This window comes from Centrocercus urophasianus, unplaced genomic scaffold (assembly GCF_019232065.1).
Source record: "Centrocercus urophasianus isolate 14NV4802_14NV808 unplaced genomic scaffold, USGS_Curo_1.0 seq_10, whole genome shotgun sequence".
NCBI classification, from domain to species: Eukaryota; Metazoa; Chordata; class Aves; order Galliformes; family Phasianidae; genus Centrocercus; species Centrocercus urophasianus.
Genome location: NW_024884142.1, coordinates 46309938 through 46324737, shown reverse-complemented (window position 1 = coordinate 46324737; position 14800 = coordinate 46309938). Strand labels below are relative to the sequence as shown.

Sequence of the window (14800 nt, the reverse complement as noted above, 5' to 3'; positions counted from 1 at the left end):
CAAATTGAGACGTAGTTAAGGTATATGTAGCTCTGGCATTTTGTTCTGTTGTCAGTACAAGAATCTGCAGTGGCAGAGGTCTCTCAAAGATAATAAAATACATAATTGGGAAAATGTTCAGGACAGTTCCACCAAAAATCTAAGTCTCTTTCCCAAATGACTTATTTTTCTTACCGCTTGCATAGCTTCATTTGCAAGAGCCTTGGCTTCCTTGGCAACTTTTTCAGCTTCATCTATGTAATCCTTGATATTGGTATAAGCATTGAAAGCAAGCGTGGCATTGAAAGAAAGATTTTTGGCTTCAGCAAGGATTCTGTTGGGATGGAAAAATTAAACATACAATTAAATCTACTATCAGAGCTCAACAGAATATAGTATCCTACTTTTTTAAATCTAACAGCCTTTATTGTTAAATATATTCTAAGACATTGTGTTAGAGAGAAATGCTACACTGGAAATCTCAGCAGTTATGACATCATGTGTTTCAATGAATTCAAATTTTATCTGTGCAGAAAGACATTAAATGTTTACTAACAAGGAGGTGCTATGAGATAAAAAATAATAGATCAAACAGTGCAGTGCTTATAATTATAATACAAATAACACGTACGTATATGCGTAACATTGGCTTATAGGTTGTGTGTTGAACCAAGCAACTCACTGAAATCTGCGCTGGGAGATCACTATGAGCATGTTATAAAGCAGACTGTATGAACCACTTATTTCTTGGTCTAGCTTACAAACAGAGAGATTGCACTAAACCAAATCTTAAAAGTTAATTCTGCTTATCAATATAAAGAATATAATCAATAATGATCCATATTGAATGGAATGCTCATGAGCTCAGCTAACTCACTTCTAGACACTAAGATAGAGAAATCACTTTTCTTTCGCTCTTTCTGTGTGGCAAATTCAAACATTATCTACAAAAAGTACTGCATGCACAATATATTTGAAGATGTCTCTCTCAGAATACACTACAGCCTGCTACCTATGATACGTTCCCTGAAGAAACACTATGTGGGTCCAAATTCCTACTTGAGATAGACAAGAATTTTATTTTGTCTCTCAAGGAAATGCTTTGGGTATTGAGGTGCACGATAATGTAATGGAGACAGGGATTACTTAACCTGGATGTGTTCCAGCACATAGAAAATACTTAGTCACTGAGAAAGAAAGTGCAGAAGAGAGGGAAATTCATTCTCTAACCTGATAATTTGTATACTCTCTGGAGAACTGAAGTAGTTGGGCTCCAATCCTTGCCTCAGTGAGTATTTAATTATTTCTACAAAATGCAACAGGAAAAACAAAGGGGATAGAGGGTATTTTCCCTGGACTTTGCATATAGTGAACAGGGGGGAAATAGATTCCCTTCAGACTGCCACATGATTGAGCTGCATCAGCGTCATTCCTAGAAGAACCTTCTCCCTCTTCAACTAAAGATGAAACTTAATAGGTTGCAGTAAGTTTTTTTGTGATACTGACTGAGATAAAGGGGCAACCTACAATAGCTATCTAGGTAGTAGCTAAAGTACTGCTTAGAAATGTGTTTCATAAGCCTTCAGGTTAGGAAGGAACTAAAATGAATTTTCCACAAACCAATGGCATTTTTTCATCAGTGGGCTATTAGGCAGAAGGGAGAAGCCTATACTAATACTTCTCTGTATACAGGAAAAATAACAATATTTTTTCTAGGCTAAATTCATGATCTGTTCCATGTTCTAACTCCCACCAGAACATCTTCACCATCAATCAATAAGCTATTTGAAGCCTTAGGGGGTGATTTGAGAGAAAGATCTCTTTCTCAATTTCTCTTATAAGATGAAGTGTCATTTTTCAGCAAATTTAGTATTATCTGAAAGATGCCCAAATGCCAGTTGTGAGGATAGATGCATTTTTTGAATTCCTTAGATAGATAGACACTGAAGATTCCTGTAAAGTATGGCTTTACAGTTCATGAACTAAACAACTTTATCCTGATGTAAGATGACAAAAGACGTTGTTATTTCTTTCTCTTTTGAGACTATGAATCTGACCACGCTAGAAATCTAAAGTTTCAATAATTTGCTTTTAAAGCTAATTTTAAATGTCTTTGATTCTCCATTTTTACTATGTACACTAAGAAACTGATGGTGATGTCTGGATCGTATGGAAGTATACATAGTACTGCTACACCATAGTAAAGAATAAAGGGCTGCGCTAACTCCCCCCCAAAGGGTATTAAAGTGCTTTAAACATTACCCTAAGCTCCCTAAGGCTTATATTAAGAAAGAAGCACATGTATACAAACACAAAAGGTCTACTTAAGCAGTCAAAAACCTTTATCTCAAAACTTATCTTGTCAACATCTTATTAAGAAGGCAAAAACACTTTTCTTTATGTTTTCACTACTTCTTTACTTAGTTCCTCCCTGCCAGCTTTCCATGTATTTGGATATTTACAGCCATGGTAGTGGGATATGGCACTAAGTCATCTACTTTAGGTCCAGACATATAGCACTGACATTAGTCATTATCAGACAGTTCATATACCATTTATAAAAGCCATTTTCTTCTAGAAATGGTACCCCTTAAATCCTTTTTACTCAGCTATCATTATTTGATGTACTTCTTAAAACATAAATTAGACTACTTAGAGTGATGTGACTGCATCACTGTATATGAAGCCAAAAATTTTACAAAACTTTGAATCTTTATCAAAGATAATTGTGCCTCTTCCTCAAAAGTGCAGAGCCTGACAAGAAAAAATGTGACCGTTCACAACTCTTTGTGATATTGAAGACTTTCAAGATGTAAACAACAATTAAAAAAAAAAAAAAAAAGACCATGTTATTGATCTGGAGGATTGTGGGATATAAGGATAGAGCACAGCCCTACTGAAAAGGATTGGAGGTACTAGTTGAAGGCAAATTGGACATGAGCCAGCAATGTTCCCTCATAGTCCAGAAAGCCAACCTTATCCTGGGCTGCATCAAAAGAAGTGTGGCCAGCAGGTTGAGGGAGGTGATCCTGCCCCTCTGCTCCACATAGGTGAGGCCTCACCTGTAGTACTGTGTCCAGATGTGGAGTCATTAGTACAGGACAGATGTTGACCTGCTAGAGCATATCCAGAGGAAGGCCATAAAAATGATCCAAGGGATGGAACACTTCCCCTACGAGGACATGCTGAGAAAGCTGTGGCTGTGCAGCCTGGAAAAGGGAAGGCTCTGTGGAGAACTAACAGCAGCCTTTCAATATCTAAAGTGGAGCTATAAGAAAGCGGAGCTATAAGAAAAGTGGGATCTATTGTGATAGGATAACGGGAAATAGTTTCAAATTAAAAGAAAGGAGGTATAAATTAGATACTAGGAAGAGGTTTTCTATTACAATAAGTGTGGTGAGGTACTGGAGCAGTTTGCCCAGGGTGGTGATGGATGGCCCCTGTCCCCGGAGACATTCAAGGTCAAGCAAGATGGTGTTCTGAGCAACCTGATCTACCTGTGGCTGTCCCCAGTCACTGCAGGAGAGTTGGACTAGATAACCCTTAAGAGCTCCTTCCAACTCAGCTGGTTCTATGATCTTAAAAAACAAAACTGAAAGCTTTTTATTCATGCAGTGCTTTTCTAGAACTATACTGGAAAGAAGTCTGGGATACAATATCCATAATATATTTGTAAATTTTAGAGCTGCAACTTACACTTTCTTTTTATTGTTTTCTTTCTTAAATGCAGACAACCAACAAAACAAATACACTCCCCTCACTCTCTTCCAATAAATGAAAATTACTCTTCCAGACTTTCAAAAAAATTATATTCATGATGAGTTATGTCATTCTTACAGTCCTTTCCTTTTTGAGCTTGAAATGAGAATGTCAAATAGAGAGAAAAAGTTTTTCTTACCTCCTGTTTCTGGAGGGCAGGATAACAAAGCCTGAAAAGAATGCCCTTCAGTTTCTGTTAAGTGATCTTAAAAAACCTGCTTTATGATTTTACCATCACCAATGAATGGCTGCCTTACCCATCCAGTATTGCAGATGATTCATTCAGCTGCGCTGCATGGTTCTCAGCTTGTAATACCTTTTCTGGAAGCATTTTGTCTTGAATTTCTTGAGATAAATCATCTATTTTATCCTTCAGCTGATCAGACATTGACTGTATCTTATCTGCAACACTTTCCACGTACTGACATAAAATGATATAAATAAGACCTTTAAGTATCTGAATGCAAGCGTTCTGTAGCCCTTTATACATTTTCCTTGGAAGATATTACATCATAACTTACACGTGTTAACACTTGAGGGGAACTGACATGGAAAGAATAAAGGAATGGTTAGACTGCAGAAGAGAAACAAAACAGTATACCACAGCTACTTGCCCCTCAAGTTATTATTTTACAATTAATAAACTACAAAGTCTAAGTATTTATTACCTATATTTTGGATTTATATCTTAAATTTAGATGCATACGTCGCTATATCAATTCATAACCATCCTCCCAATAATAACTAGTCAATGACAGAAGTTTCATGTTACATGACCATTTGACTGACTCAAATGTATTCCTGAATATTAAAATACCTTAGTAAGAATTATGCTTTTGGAGATCTGCCATTTCTGTCTTAATAAGATGTCTCAAATTGTTTACCTTCCCATTTTACCACACAGCTTTTTTCCATTCATTATAACAATTTACAGTCCAAGATGGAAATATTTCCAGAACTAGTCATATCTATGTATTGGTAAGGCTGCAAACTCCATTGATAAAACCTTTAAGGTAAAACTTTCAAAAACACTGTGTAAAATGAGACTGCAATCCACTCACCTCTCTCTGATCTATCTAGATTTAAAATTGTTGCCACAGGCAACAAATTATTTCTGAATTTTCCTTCTGATATGAACACAGTCTTGGTGCAGATAAATCTACATCTAGATCACAGAGTCATCGTGAGACTATGAACAGGTTTGCTGCACCTGCAATTCTAGGGACAAAGTCAGTACCACAATCACAATACCATATCTTCAAAAGATATAGTGAAAAATGATGGGCTACTTCTTTGTGTAATCTGATGAATCATTTAAATCTCAAACTTTATTTTTTCTATATATCAGATTTGATCTTCTGTCATAAAGCAATAGAAAAATGATTCCTTCAAATGCAAATATATTAATATTGATAAATAAAAAAGAAAAATAAGGAGTTACTTGAATTAGATACTTTATTTCTGTACTAATTGTACTAATTAGATGATAAAACACCTACCTCTACAGCTACGTTGATTTCATTTGTAAGGTTGTAGGCTTCATTAAGGATATCATTCCCTTCCTGCAGACTCTTCTCAACACCTTGCCTGCCATCTTCTACAGCTTGCTTCTTTTTCTATAGGATGTGTTCACACAGATCAAAATGTGAGTGCTGAAAGCGATGCCAGTGATTGAAACCAATACAGAGTGTATTTTGTCACCATTCCATGAAGGTCAGACTTGTGGAATTCTCTAATCTTCCCAAGCAAAGACAGTAACAGCAACAGAGCACATTTAACGTAAGACGATTTTCCTTCTCTTCCTGTCCCCAGCCTTGCGTCCTCTCCCTTCCATGTGGTACATTTTTTGTTGCTCTATTATAGACGCTACTGACTATAGTACTAGGGTAAAATGAATCAGACAGTAATTAGAAACCCTAACCTTTACCTAGATGTACAAGTTTCTTATTTTGACAATTATCTACACTGGTCATGAAGGCAAAATTTGTCAAAGTATTCTGTTGCTTTCATCTTTATGTCCACTGTTCTTACACTTAATAATAAATATAAAAATAAAAGGTGATGGTTTAGAAGAACCTTTGGATTTTTGATTTTCTAAATAGTAGAAATACTACATATTGTGTAATAATGGTGGTTTTCTGACTAAGCAACTGGTGATTTCCTGTGTAAGATCCATTAGGTATCATAGGTGACCATGTCATTGTAGTCTAAAGAGCACTATAATGCTCTGTTGGTCAAAGCAGGGGTAAAAGAAAAGCAAAAAAACCCAACCAACCAAACAAACAACAACAAAAACAAACAAACAAACAAACAAAAACCCAAAACACCCAACAACAAAACAAAAAAACAACCCAAACCAACAAATCTTCTCAAAACCGCTGTTTTGGACAAGATTGCTGAAAGGGATGTCTTAGGCATTTTTGTACTGTGATACAGGTAATATTTTAAAAACTGATATACAGCAGATGATTATCCAGCCTTTCTCTTTTTACCTTTGCGAATAAAATGCAGAGAACAGACATCACCCAACTTACATACAGCACTGTACTGCCTTAATTCAATCAAGCCCACAAATCTCGACTGAGAACTGAGATCCTGCAACTCTAACCTCATCATTTCATGTAAGGTGAAAGCTCATCAAGATATAAACAGAGTGGAAAAACTTATCTTCATTAAGTTGACTCTGCACTTAATATCTCAGTTAAATGCTTGTTAATGTACAGTATAATGTGCTCTTTGAGTCTGTGCAATTTAAATTAAATCAAAAGCAGACCTCTCTGCTAGGAGGGAGATAATTTATAATGACTACTAACTATGGAAGATAGAGTTTGATTAATTACTATGTAGTATCTGCATACTCTTCCTAGGGGTTGGAGAAAAAGATCAAAATGCAAAGTTCCCAGGAGTAAATATACAATAGCAAAGATTTTAACTGAATTCTATTTTGATCTTGCATGAATACTCATACTTGGATGAATTCAACCTCCCCCAGTATAATAAATTCAACAACATCCCCCACTCAACATATATAAGCAGTAAGTATTACTTTGGTAGGAAAGCTGTCAAGGAACTCTCCTTTTACAAGCCAATTGTTTCCTGATTCTGAAGAATACATTTGCTTATATTTACATCAGATTTAGTTATATTAGAATAATATTTTTGTTTTACTTCTTTTTTTTTTTTTTCTTCAAGATTTAGTTACAAAGTGTTTATGCAAAGTTTCAGACTTTGATCAGACATTTACTTAGTCAAGGATACAGCTTGTCAGCACTCACCTCTACCATGGTCATGTTATTTTTGTTGACTGCAGATAAATGATTAGCCTCTCTAATTTTATTCATAGCATCTCTTAGAAGATCTCGAGCATCGTCAACTTTGGTGTGGTAGTTTGTTAGCTTGTCCCGGACTTCATTTTTGAGATCCTCATTTTTCTCACTGGGTTCTCCAAATAATTTCTTCACTTTGTTCAAAAGATCTTCTGCATTTCTGCAATGCACCATAACATAAATATACTGAATTCATATTTCTTACACCTAATAATCAAAATATTCTTAATGTCATGTAATGAAATGGACTTTAAATCTCACAGCAACTTTCAAGAGAACACGTGCTTAATGAAGTGGAATGATGATTGTTCTTCAGAGCATTTTTTTGGGGGGGGGGGAGGTGAAGGGAGGTAAATTGACATTATCAATATCTGGTGTAAAATAAGATTTTCTGAAACATTTCATTTATTTGTATTAATACAACACATGAGACAGACAGATATCCTTTTTATAACCTTGTCTTGTAGCACAGCACAAACTGCTTATCTAACCAGTAATCAAACTCGAGACAACTCACCGGTTTCTGTAAAGCTAACACTTCCACTTTGACCTCTTATGGATTTTACTCTCTGCTCTGTTTAATGAAACACAAGTCGAAGAACCACAGAATCACACAAGTTGGAAGGTATCTCAATAGTTCACTGAGTCCAATTCCCCTACTAAAGCAGGTACCCTACAATAGGTCGCACAGGCAGGCATCCAGATGAGTCTTGAATATCTCCATAGAAGGAGACCCCACAACCTCTCCAAGCAACCTGTTCCAGGGCTCCATCACCCTTATCATACAGAAGTTCTTCTGCACATTAATATGGATGTTCCTATGAAAAAGTTTTAGGCTATTACTCCTTGTCCAATTGCTACACACCATCAAGAAGAGCTTGGCCCCATGCATCCGACTCTCACCTCTCATTAGATATTTATAAACATTTATCAGATCCCCTCTCAGTCTTCTTTTCCCTAGCCTGAACAGACCCCGGTTACTCCATCTTTCCTCATACAGGAGATTGTCCAGGCCCTTTATAATATTTGTGGTCCTCTGCTGGACTCCTTCTAAAAGACCCCTTGTCTTTTTTGGACTTGGGAGCCCAGAACTGGACACAGTAGTATAAATGTGACCTCACCAGGCAGAGTAGAAGGAGAGGATCGCCTCCCTCAACCAGCTGGCCACTCTCTTTTTAATAAACCCCAAGATACCATTGGACTTCCTGGCCACAGAGGCACACTGCTGGGCCACGGTCAACCTGTTGTCCATAAGGATCCCAGAATTCCCAAAGTCCTTCTCCACAGTGCTCCTCTCCAACAGATCATCTCCTAACCTGTACTGATGCTTGTAGTACAAGTCAATGACTGCTCCATGTATTTCTTTGTTTCATGTACTAGAATTTCATTGTGACTGGTCTGTATTACATCTCCTGAAATACTCTCTTTTACATTCAAGCTGTGCTACTTTCACTTGATATCTTCCTAGAAAAGATCCAAACTATACTAAGTATTTGAAGTATTAGAAGAAATAATCACAGGTCTGGCCTAATATCTGAAATGCATCATGATCTCGATCTTTCAAATCAGTATGAGGAAACAAAAGAAACAGAAACTGCTGATAAAATATTCAAAATTAAGCTGTATCTATATGAGACACTAAATATTTTAGAATTTTTTTACGTACAGAGGAAATTATCTAACATAGAGGCTTATAAAATCGTGAATGCCCTGGATAAGGTGATCAGTTGTCCAATGACTCTCCAAAAACAAAAGTGAAAATATCAAGAAATAAGGTCGAAATGCAGGAGGCAGCTTTTAAAGAGTATGTGGATGACTTATCCAATTCACTACTAATAGGAAACTGTATATAACAGGAGTTTGCAGTAGCTTAAAAATGATCAGGAAAATTAATGGATGAAAAAAACACAGACTCTAAGAAAAAAGCTATGCAAGCACAACAACTAAAAAAGCAGAATTCTGGCCCATAGCATCATTCAATACAAACTCAGTAACATTTATAATACTATAATATTGAAGTATTAGAAAACACTGAAATATTTATTTCAGAAATAAGAAAATTAGGGGTCTAGGACAGAAACTGTTGTATTTTTAACATGATATCTCTACAGAGAAAATATTTACTAATATGTGATTTTAGTACAGAAAGGTAATCAGATTACAGACGTGATTTGGAAAGATTGAAGGAAAACAAACGAGGAAAAAATCTGGAAATGGAAGAGAAGTTTTAACATCTCTGAAAGTAAGAAGCCTTTACTTCATCTATCTTCCTTATTTAACAGACCATATCCTGAAAATTAGCCAAGCAGAACACAGTCCCTGCTAAGAGATAAATCACCAAAGAATAAAGATAATTAACTGCCTCAAAGTGATAAGGAAACGTTTAGATATTCATAAATAACTATTCCTAGTTGCGTCTGTAAATAATATGAGTATATTGTTCCACATGTGTGCACACACATACATATACACATACAGTTTTAAAAATGACTATTTTTTCTTCGTACTTTTTCTCCTCAAAGTAAACATTCAATATACTATCTTACTACATTACTTAAGCAGTCTTAAGTCATTTTTCTTCAAAAGGCAGTATCAGACAACACTGTCCACTGATCTTTACTTCCTGCCCTATAAGTTCACTATAAAAATTTCTTGGATCTCAATACCTGCATCATTAAGAAACAGCCATTAGACTTTTATTTAATTCACAGAATCACACAGAATCACAGAATCACAGAATCACCCGGGTTGGAAGGGACCTCAAGGATCATGTAGTTCCAACCCCCCTGCCTAGCAGGGCCACCAAACACACACATTCAGATCAGGTTGCCCAGGACCCTGTCCAACCTGGCCTTAAACACATCCAAGGACGGGGCATCCACAACCTCCCTGGGCAGCCCGTTCCAGGGCCTAACCACTCTCCTTGTATAGAACTTCCCCCTAACATCCAACCTAAATCTTCCCTCCTTCAACTTCGATCCATTTCCCCTAGTCCTGCTGTTGTCAGCCCTTTTGAAGAGTTTACTCCCCTCGTGGGTGTAGGTTCCCTTCAGGTATTGATAGGCTGCAATGAGGTCACCCCGCAGCCTTCTCTTCTCCAGGCTGAACAAGCCCAACTCCCTCAGCCTGTCCTCATAGGGGAGGTGCTCCAGCCCCCTGATCATCTTAGTCGCCCTCCTCTGGACCCTTTCCAAAATCTCAATGTCTTTCTTGTACTGAGGGCTCCACACCTGGACACAGTACTCCAGATGGGGCCTCACAAGAGCCGAGTAGAGAGGGACGATCACCTCCCTGTCCCTGCTGACCACCCCTCTCCTGATGGAGCCCAGGATCCCATTTGCCTTTCGAGCTGCCAGAGCGCACTGCTGGCTCATGTTCAGTCTCTCGTCCATCAGGACCCCCAGGTCCTTCTCTGCCGAGCTGCTCTCAAGGACCACTCCTCCCAGCCTGTACGGGTGCCTGGGGTTCTTCCGGCCCAAATGCAAAACCTTGCACTTTGCCGTGTTGAACCTCGTTAGGTTCACCCGAGCCCAGCCCTCCAGCCTGTCGAGGTCCCTCTGAATGGCATCCCTTCCTTCCACCGTATCAACCGCACCACTCAGCTTGGTGTCGTCAGCAAACTTGCTGAGGGTGCACTCAATTCCCTCATCGATGTCATTAATAAAGATGTTAAAGAGCACCGGTCCCAAGACAGACCCTTGGGGGACACCACTTGTTACCGGCCTCCACCTGGACATAGAGCCATTGACCACCACCCTCTGTCTGCGGCCTTTCAACCAATTGCTTATCCATCGGGTCGTCCACCCATCAAATCCACTTCCCTCCAATTTGGAGATGAGGATGTGGTGGGGGACCATGTCAAAGGCCTTGCTCAGGTCCAGGTAAATGACATCGGTCGCCTTCCTTTCGTCCACCAATGCCGTCACTCCATCATAGAAGGCCACAAGATTAGTTAGGCATGACCTTCCTTTGGTGAAGCCGTGCTGGCTGTCTCGGATCACATGCTCATTCTTTATGTGATCGAGCATGTTGTCCAGGAGGATCCGTTCCATGATCTTCCCAGGCACGGAGGTGAGACTCACCGGCCTGTAGTTCCCCGGGTCCTCCCTGCTCCCCTTCTTGTATATGGGAGTGACGTGACCCTTCCTCCAGTCATCCGGGACCTCACCTGACAGCCACGACTTCTCAAATATGATGGAGAGCGGCTCGGCAACCACCTCAGCCAGCTCCTTCAGGACCCTGGGATGCACGCCATCTGGCCCCATAGACTTGAATTCATTCAGTCTAAGGAGGCACTCTCGGACTTGCTCTGCCCTTACAGTGGGGAGGGATTTACCTCCTTGGTCCCCACATAGAGGTTTGGGGATGCAGGGTTCAGGGACGTGAAAAAGACTAGAATCCTGGCCACCAGTGAAGACCGAGGTGAAGAACTCATTCTTCAGTAAATTCAGTACTCATTCAGTAAATACTTTTACGTATTTTTATTAAAAAATGCATTCCTTCACTAGGAATGAAAACACTTGCTTTGCATATTTCAGGAAGAATGGCTAGAAGGAGAGAACGAAAAAATCCAACAGCACTGCATTTCCTGCTCTTACTGTTGGATTGATTTCAATCTGGCATGACAGTTTCACATTGGCTGCAGCATTTGAAGACTAATAACATCATGTTTGAGAGGGTTTCCCCCAGTCTGCCAAAAATTGCAAACAGCACTTTCTAAGGTTTGGCTACATTTTTCTCAGTCCCACTTTTTCAAGTCTTATTTCTGTGTGGGAGTAGAAAACCGACAACAAAAAAAAAAAAAAAGGCTCAGCAAATCAGAAGTAAAGCAATAAATCAGCAGTGAAGAATACATTTTCAGTATACTCTTTCTCAGTGAAAGAAAATAGAACTATCAGAAGTATAGCAGAAATATTGTACTGGTAGGATTTTTTTAAAGTATGTTTAAAGTATGAGATAGACAGTGCAAATCTGATTCCATACTGCTTGGAATGTCCATGTTATGTGAAAAAGTTTACAAGCAGATAATATTTTTATTAGACCAATTAGTCTTCATTCAAACAAACAAAATAAAGAAAACACATAGATCCCAGATTTTTTTTCCAAGATCTTTGGTACTAAAACCTTTCATCAGATGTAAAGTAGAAGCTAAAAATAAGGAAAAAATTGCTTATAATTTTATTATAAACATCACTGGTATCTGTGGAGTAAACAAGTAATTTTATAGGAAGCGTTTCTATTTACATAAGCATTTCAAAAAATGTGAGTGCTACATTAATAGATGGGAAATGCTGGACTCTGCTTTCCTTCACATTTGTGTAAGCCCTAGCTTGAAAACTTGGTTAGAATGGATGACAGTTACAAGAATCAGATATTATCATCGAGAGGATGAAGACAGTGGTCTCTCTACTCACTTGAACTCATCTTGAGCTATTCTTTCTTGCATATTCATCTTTTTACTTCTCATCTCCATGACCATTCTGTCAGCCTCACTCTGCAGTTCCGGAAGACTCTTCTCCAAGGTCTTGTCTGGGGTTCCAAGTGTCTCATTCAGTCTTATAGCATCTTGATTTACAGCTGCAAGTGGGCAAAAACCATGCATGGAGGGAGTTAGTAAATAGAAAGGACAGAGAATCTGTAAGAACTTTCATATCAACTCTATCAGCAAGTCAAATGCAATTTGAAATGGTTATTCCTGCTGTGAAGTAAAAAAGTGGTTAATCCTGTGAACAGTAACAAGTGAGAGATATGTCTCATAAAAACTTTTATTGTAGTTCTCTTTTAAGCACAATAATTACAATGAGAAAGATTTTATATCCAGTATAAGAAATGCATTCCTCTTCTTTTCCTCCCCTCAGAAGAAAGAATTTGCAATTAACATTTAAAATAGCAGAAAGATAACCTAGGATATTGCTCACAGAATTAAAGAGCAAACAGTGAAAATGAGATTTTAAATTACTTTTGAAGAACTTCAGAATATTTCATTTTTAGCATTCAGATTTAGCAATCTGAAGAATAAATGATTGGGAAATTTGGGAAAGAGACGGAGGGAAGAGGAATGAAAGTCACCCACAGATAGAGAACTCATGTTTAGAAGCAGATATACGGAAATGGACAAAAAGAGTGAAGGATATAGCTATGCACATGGTATCATAATCAAGAACTGACTGAATTTTTCTACTATATCACACTATAATATATTAAACTAGGTAGTTCCAGAAACAACTGGTTTATGACAATTAGTTCTATCTGCAATTTTAAGAAAGTACTTTTGTCTTTCCATAGGCAGCAGGCTTCCAAGTAACTACTTGCTTCTTTGAAATAAGAGTTCCTGGTTGCATAGGTACCTCTGAATATTTTAAAAATTAAAATGGAGAAATCAAAACCTGCCTTCCAAAAATCAAATACTATTTCATCCACGTTTTATAGTTTTAGAGCAAATAATTAAGAGGAAAACTTTAATGGTATGATGTTTGCATTTTGCTGGTTCAAAGAAAAACTGTTGAGAAATAATTGTAAAAAGTCTTACAATGACATCAGTTTGCTCTTTGAGTATCCCAGGACAAACCCCTTCAGGCCACACGTGCATCCAGCTACAGGAGGAAATCCCACAAAAGATGGCTGGAAGTTTATTGTTACCACTACAGTGTATCCCTATTTGTGAGGTGAATATCCTGACCAAGAAACAGACCAGTGTTATTTCAGGCCCTCCACTTCCTATTAAAACATTTTAAAATAAGCCCTTTTTGTTGTCTCCTACAGTACAACTCTAACTGAGCTTTAACTGCACAAATTTTCTCCCTACAACTGGGAACAGCATCTCTGTAGTCCTCCTTTGTCATCCAAACTCAGTTCCAATGGCCATATGCTTCCTTTTTCCACTTCAGCTCTAGAAGAAGATCCCTGATCAGCAAAGATACCACCTGCATGACTTATGACATTTTGAAATTGCCTGTTCCTGTGCTATTATGATGTGGGACATAAAAAATAACCATCACTAATGGACCCCAGTGCCTTCAAAAGGAGTTTACATGGGCACCTTGATAACTAGTTCCTTGAGCAGCTTAGTCTCTTCTTTCCATATCCAGGGTTGAAGATTTGGTGGCAGTTTTCCTCCCATCACCAAAGATTTTAAACTTAATTACTTCATGGCCACTATGTCCACCAGTCACTACTTCTACCATGGTAGCAGAATGAAGGATCTCCCAAGCACACAGTGCCTCCAACTTAGGCACACTGTCCTAAAGCTTACCAATGGTGACCCTGGTTTTGTCCCTTCTCCCCTTCAAATCCAGTCTAAGGCTCTATCAGTTAGCCCTGCTAACTCCTGTTATAAAACCTTTTCCCCACTCTGAGAAAGTTGCATGCCATCAGTAGTCAGCAAGCCTGGTATTATGTAGGCCATTCCATGACTGAAAAACCTGAAATTCTGTTTTTGGTGACAACAGGGTTTGCCTGTTCCTTTCAATATTGTTCCCTGCTACTGAAAGAATAGAGGAAAAAAGCTATCTGTGCTCCATATATTTAATCAATTGCCACAAGGCCATGAAGTCCCTTCTGATTGCTTTTAGACTTTTTTTGCTTTTTCACCACCACCAGCATGAAAAACTAAAAACTAGTAATGGATAATAATCAAAGGACCATATGGGGCTAGTGAGTTTTCTAGAAATAGCTCTTACCCAGACCCAATGGAGACTTTCCTACAGATCAGGTCTAGTTGGCATTTTGGCCTTCTG

General features: G+C 38.3%; 1 protein-coding gene across 3 annotated transcripts in view; it reads right to left on the bottom strand.

The window, feature by feature from the left end:
- LAMA2 (laminin subunit alpha 2) overlaps positions 1-14800 on the bottom strand; it is a 327292-nt gene that overhangs the window by 63194 nt on the left and 249298 nt on the right. For all 3 annotated transcript variants that reach the window (XM_042821492.1, XM_042821497.1, XM_042821505.1), the window contains exons 36-40: positions 12479-12641; positions 7014-7224; positions 5238-5354; positions 3996-4159; positions 175-313 (exon numbers count right to left, since the gene is read on the bottom strand). In XM_042821492.1, the coding sequence (XP_042677426.1) occupies positions 175-313; positions 3996-4159; positions 5238-5354; positions 7014-7224; positions 12479-12641 (794 nt within the window). The remainder of the gene's footprint in view (positions 1-174; positions 314-3995; positions 4160-5237; positions 5355-7013; positions 7225-12478; positions 12642-14800) is intronic.